Source organism: Malurus melanocephalus, unplaced genomic scaffold (assembly GCF_030028575.1).
Source record: "Malurus melanocephalus ecotype Western Australia unplaced genomic scaffold, MMel_1.1 scaffold_526, whole genome shotgun sequence".
NCBI classification, from domain to species: Eukaryota; Metazoa; Chordata; class Aves; order Passeriformes; family Maluridae; genus Malurus; species Malurus melanocephalus.
Genome location: NW_026623758.1, coordinates 270,284 through 276,605, shown reverse-complemented (window position 1 = coordinate 276,605; position 6,322 = coordinate 270,284). Strand labels below are relative to the sequence as shown.

General features: G+C 38.2%; 1 protein-coding gene across 3 annotated transcripts in view; it reads right to left on the bottom strand.

The window, feature by feature from the left end:
- The window catches only part of FGD4 (FYVE, RhoGEF and PH domain containing 4), a 100,640-nt gene that overhangs the window by 15,252 nt on the left and 79,066 nt on the right, over positions 1-6,322 (bottom strand). For 2 of the 3 annotated variants that reach the window (XM_057381757.1, XM_057381758.1), the window contains exons 6-8: positions 5,010-5,155; positions 1,552-1,708; positions 287-425 (exon numbers count right to left, since the gene is read on the bottom strand). In XM_057381757.1, coding sequence (XP_057237740.1) covers positions 287-425; positions 1,552-1,708; positions 5,010-5,155 — 442 coding nt within the window. Of the gene's footprint in view, positions 1-286; positions 426-1,551; positions 1,731-5,009; positions 5,156-6,322 lie in introns of those variants that run through there. The other variant, XM_057381759.1, reaches the window with a different exon arrangement.

Sequence of the window (6,322 nt, the reverse complement as noted above, 5' to 3'; positions counted from 1 at the left end):
ATCTGCCCTGATCATCTGCAAAGCAAACAAATCAAAGCCTGTGCACTATTCCAAAACTAAAACATAACTTGTGTGCTCCAGGAGATTACTAAAGGCTTCATGTTTTTTTCATTAACATAAATTAAAACAGTTTTTTTTTCAAACAATCCTATGATTCCACTGAAGAAATACTATCATTCTTTCATGGGTAATCCTTCACTTGATCTTTCCTGAAAATATCTTTAATTTACAGTATCCTCTTACTAATATTTCATTAGAGCTCTTTTAAAGACCTGAAGATATTTACTTTCAGCATCTTTCCAGTCTAGAGAATCCTGAGGCAATTTCCTTAGGTAGTCCTTTAGGAGCATCTCGTAGCGTGGAATGCGTTGGACTGGTTCTAGCATGTGATGTTGCAATGTCAAATTCCCACACACCTTTTCCTTCTAAAAAAATTGCAAACACATTTCAATGAAGCAGGCAAAAATGTCATTACGATATTGTGAAAGAAAAGCTGTGATCGATGAAACGTAAACAATGTATTTTGRAACATGCGTGATTGACCTGAAAAAATACAGAATTATTTTACCAAACCAAACAATTAGAAAATCTTCCTWAAAAAAAGTAAAAACTTTTCTAAGTATTTGACTGTAAGTATCAAAGACAAATAAGTCTTACCAAAAAAAGAAAAGTGTCTCAAAGTCCAGTATATTTTAAATCAGGTTTGTARTAACAGACAAGAAAAATACTTCTGAGTTAATAACAACAGTTCATGACAACATACTAGAATAAATCACTTAAATGGGCTACAGAGGTATATTTTATCTACCAGAGGAGGGAATGCTTTCTTTGAATTTCGTTTAGTGTCAACTTTCCCAGCAGTTCCCCTCCCTCATATTTTTAGATTAATATGCATTATAATAATCATAGATTCAATTCGATTAGAAAAAAAAATACATTAAAACAAGCATTGTTTTCTTACAATGGCTGGCTTACAACCACAAGACCCCACTGAGCAATAAARTATAAGTAGAAATAGTTCATCCTATTTTTAAGTGCTCAGACTGCAGCAGGACACACAGAGCTGCCAATTCCCAGAGACACCCACAGGGAGCACCAGAGGGTGTGAAATGAGCCTTTGGCAGGACTGACATCCCTGGGCTCTGAACCTTTCCTGAGAGCAGACACAGGACTTGGGGATGCAGTGCAGGGATCTAAAAGATCTATCACYTCATCCTAAAATGGTATTAATTCCCGGTATTCACAGCAAAATGCTGTCCTTTTTTTTCAGTCCTCAGATGTTTCAGCCTTTTTTGCTGTTGAAAAGATGTTTTCAGCCTGTCATTTGCTCATCTATTTTGCAAGAGAAAAATCTGGATTTTTGTGGGTGGATYGTGCACATGTGCAGGGAGGAGAAAGAAAAAACGCAGTGCAAAGTGGATAAAAACAACAACCTTAATTCTAAGGCATTTGGTACTAAATCTTCTCTTTAATCCTTTTTTTCATCAAGAAGCCTATGCATTTTTACATATTTCTTGTATTCTTGAGGATCTACATTATTCTCCCCATTACCTGAATGTCCTGAATAATGAATTTGAATTGAGGTGACCGCTCAGTCCACGTTTTCACCAATTCCATCGCGTTATCAAAATTCTTCACGTACTCTCCGTACATCTTGAGGAAAGGAGCCAACTTTTGCAGGATATCTCCAATTCTAGGGGTGGTAGCCCTGCAAAGTAAGAGGGTGGAATCTCAGAGCAAACAGGAAAGAAAAAAAGTCACACAAGGTTATAAAAGGTTTCAAGGGTCTAATAGAGAATTTTTTGGTATGGGAGCKCCTCGTATGGAATTCCAACATAACCATGAAATCTGAATTCACAGAGAAAGGGTGTTTGTATCCCCTCTGATGATGTACAAACACTACAGATCATGTGGAGGACTAAAATAAGAAAAACTAGAAATTGAAAACCTGGAAGATTTTCTTTACAAAACATGGCCTAATTTATCTGCAGTTCCTTAAAACTACATTATCTTCTTCTGATCATAATTTAACCCTTAAAATATCTGTGGTTTGGTTTGAGGGCTAAACCATACTGTAAAGCTTCCCCTCTGTGTATCATATAAACACGGGTATTTATAATTTTTAAAAGTTATTATTTATCTAAGAAAACATATGAAGGAAAGATCATCCCTTGGACTCCAGTCTTTTGTAAGAAATTTACATTTTCCCCTGATTCCTGATCCTGATTGGATCTTCAAATAAAAGAGAATTGTAAAAAAACCAATGGAAAGGCTGAGAGAATGGCATTCCCAATGCACAAAAAGGATGTGGAGCAGCATCTCCAAGAACTACCACAGAAAGCACATTTCATGTCTCATTTTCAAGGACAGACTCARAAACTCAGTATTTCAGGATGGATTTTGGAAAGTCTGAAATCAGTGCTGTCATAGCAGCCTGAAGTGAAGAAATTAGTGCAATTCCTTCTCCAGCCCACTCCAACGCACCATTTCTCCAAGAGAAAAGATATGTAGAGAGTTATATTTGAAGTTATATTTGAATAGAGAATATTGCAGGACTGCCAAAAACTGGCCCAGCTCCAGCTGCCTCTGCAAGGGCAGGAAGATCCTGTGTAACACAGGGGACTGTGCTGCTGCTGCTGGGACTGCCTCTTGGAGGACAAGGCAGGCTGGGAAGCTGCTCTCTGAAATCATCCTGGCTCCTYATATTCTTGCCAAATTTCTGCTACTGGACATCCTTGGGTGCAGAAGACTCAAGGTATWGTATTCAGTTRTTTTGATTGATAGTCCAGTGAAAGTGGAAAATATYCCTGCYCAYTGAAGAGGAGCTGGAATTAAATGATCTTTAGKGTCTGCTCCAAGCCAAGCCATTCTATGATTCCGTCATGGGATCCCTGTCATGCTCTGTTACACARTTTTCATGGCAAATATATTRCTGYYMCCAGTGTTTTCAAGCCATATGTTGTCAGAGATACTCAGCTCCAGCTGTTGYTCAACTCATTCAAAATGCAACTACCAAATTTCATTTTCACTTGATAAGCTTAGATTCACACTGCTTTTTCTTCCAAAAAAGAAGAATTTGCTTTTGATCTGCTTTCCCAGTTGAAAATTACGTCTTTTTACTCTAAGTTTTCAAACCAAACCACAACTCAAGGAAAGCATTAGAAATTTTTATCCAGCTATTTCTGTTGGAAGATAAGGAATAATAGAAGCACATAAACCTACCCACAGAATATACTCAATTTCTTGTCTCTAATGAGAGGAACTGCTGAGGAAAGACTRCATCTGGCAGAAGCTGTTTGTGCCAGACAATTTCAGAAACCGGTGATGGGGAGAGAAAATTACCCAGGTTTTTCTTTCAGCAGTATCAAAAAGAGCTGTCTTCAACTGCACCATTTTTTTCTAATTCCTCCCAAAAGAACAATGTTTCAAGGGTATTTTAAATAGGCTGTCTCAGGTACAGCACAAAGGTTGTTTTCAAGCAATGTGGAAAAGATGATGTCCTTGTGATGCAATTTATTAGCTCTGCACCAACAGTCAAAGCTTATCTGTAAAAGCACTTTTCAACCTTCGAAGCCATATAATTACACACACAATAGTAGAGAGCAATTTAGCATTTTGCAAATATGGAAGGCAAGACAACCCATCTTCTGTGCTCCATAAGGTGYCTGGAGCAGAATTTGAAGATTACAATGTGAATTTAATTCTGAATTATACAGCACTGACATAATGTAGTGAAAACTATTTTTTGAACACCTAAATTCCACTTCTCATGAGCATATAATTCAGTCTTTCGTATTTCCTTTTAGATTTCTTTCATCTGATTAAAAGAAACAGGTAGGTTTACCTTACATAAGTCACTTTACAGGCAGTATAAGTTRAGGTGTAAGCTTTCCTCTATTTCACAGTGCTTGCATTTTATTTACKATCTTGTACTCTCGSTACTGTGTTTTTGTGCATGGTAACRATTCTATTTTAAAGAATCTTCATTGTAAAGGGGAATTATCTCACCGAGTCAGAAGACATACAGCTGCTGTCTGAAATWTCTGTACAGCCTGAGATTTTCATATATGTCACCAAAAAAGAGCATTTTTTCCTCATTTATGGTGTGCTTTTTGACAGTAAGGATAATAAAGGCATTATATGAAAACGGAACTGGAAATTATACAGGGACAAACWTTTGAATTCCTCATAACAGATTGTAGATAACATGGAATATAGGAGACAAATGGGTGCTGAGGTGAAACAACTGGATGAAACTGTATCTGTAATTTCTTTTTAAATGAGGCTATCCTTTTTCCCAAAGAAAGTAGGGAAGCAGCAATGTTTTGAGACCTTTTTCTCTTCCTTCCATTTACATAAAAGAGAGCAAAAATACATGGCTATATTTTAATACACCAGAATCCCATGCACCAAGGCAAGATAATGATACTACAATATCTGTACATGATCATTACAGAGTGTATTTACACTTCTGCTATCCTGCCTGTTGGTTCCAAACAGAGGTCAAGAAAAATTGGGGGGGAAATGGCTCCAAAACATACCTGACATGGATTTTAATTTCAAACAGAAACCCAAAACACAGAAAAGAAAGRAAAACATAGAAAAGAAAGGCTGTATCCCACCTTATTACAGAAATCAGTAACAACAAGGGTCACTGTGCTTCAATATGAGCATAGATCATGTAAAGTTATTTACCTCAACTTTGYATTCTGCACAATGCATTCACCAGGYAGCACTTAAYTTGAGTSTGAACCCCTAATTTAGCAAAGCACTTGATCATGAGCAATCCCACTGGCTTCAGYGAGATCCATGTCCTTTATTTTGAGCAAATGATGCAAGTCCTGTGCTGAATCAGATCCTGAGGAACAGTGGAAGAGCAGATTTTCTCTTACAGCAGTTCCTGGGCCTGGAGACCTTCATTGTAAAGACAATKTCCCTACCTCTACCCTGCAAGTGACTTTCTACAGGCACAGTTTTAGGAGTATATTAACCAGTGAATTGCCTCTTACCATTCTTGCATTCTTTTTTCAAGTTCTGGAAGTAAGAATTTACTGTGGAAGGCATTTATTGACGAAATGTTAGAAAAGATTTTATTAATCACTTCAGGTGGAAAYGAACCTCTGTTGGCTTCCTCAAGGAGTCTGGAGTAGAATACCTGCAAATACAGAAAAAGAGCCCCAAACCTGTCAGCCTGTTGTGTGTAACCATRGGAGGCCACCTCTCCATCCCTCCTGCTGCAGCTGAGGCAGAGAATATTTCAATAATACAGATGGGTAGGATGAACTCATTCATTACCTTTCCCTCACTAGAAGGAAAAAGATTCTCCTCCCCTCACACTCCACTCTTTTTCTCATAATCCARGCAGAGCTGACAGAAGGGAAGCCAAACTGAAGCAGTGCCATTTTGGATCAGCTCCAGMCATCCTGTCTGTTTTAACAGCGAGATCATCTCAGCTTTCCCAGCYTTCCAGTCGTATTTCCACTCTTCTGCTCTTTGCAATCAGCATGGTGTCTGATCACCATCAGCCCCACCACTTGCCTTGAATGCTGCATCTCCTTATCCTTTTGAAAGCAAAGCAGCTGGCAGGCTGAGAGTGGTCCCCACATACCATTTAAAGCACAGAAGGGGCCCAGTTCTGATTGGACTGTAGTCTTTTTTTAAAAATAAATATATTCTTTCTCCATCAGTGGGCTCTRCCTGACAAGGTGCAGCTACACAATGTGCATCTGTTAATATGCACATCATGAGACCAATTATTGACCCTCTGCCACCCTCTCCCGTGCTTGATCAGGTCACATCTCCTCAGAAAAGGCTTCAGAAGTCTGGGTAAGGACTTGCAAAAGAAGAAAAGAGTCTGAAGACAGGAACTTTGATCACCCCAGCTGAGACAGCAGAAGTGTCTTAAAGGAAAAAAAGCCATATACTGTCACTTAAAAACATGCCCAGTTTGCTGCCCTKTCAACAGGACAGTTAGTTACTTTGAAGACCATAAATATTACACAACTTTTTAACCAAGTTTAGAAACACAACAGTCCCTTCCCTGTCTTCTGCTTTCCTCTCATTAGCAGCAGTTGAACAGCTGTGTTTGAAACTCATTTTTCAGAATTCTCTCCAGTTAATACTTGGAGAAGAGACATAGCTTGAAGACTTCAAGGAAAATAACTGTATATTACCCATCAGAAAAATCTATGAAGGAAGTAAAATTATTTTTCTATTTCTAAACTTCTCTAAATCATTTCTTATTTTTTGCCATACTTTGGCTTTTAACAGTCACYATATATCCATCACAATGTGCTCTGCTGTGTAAATCCACTTTCCTGAG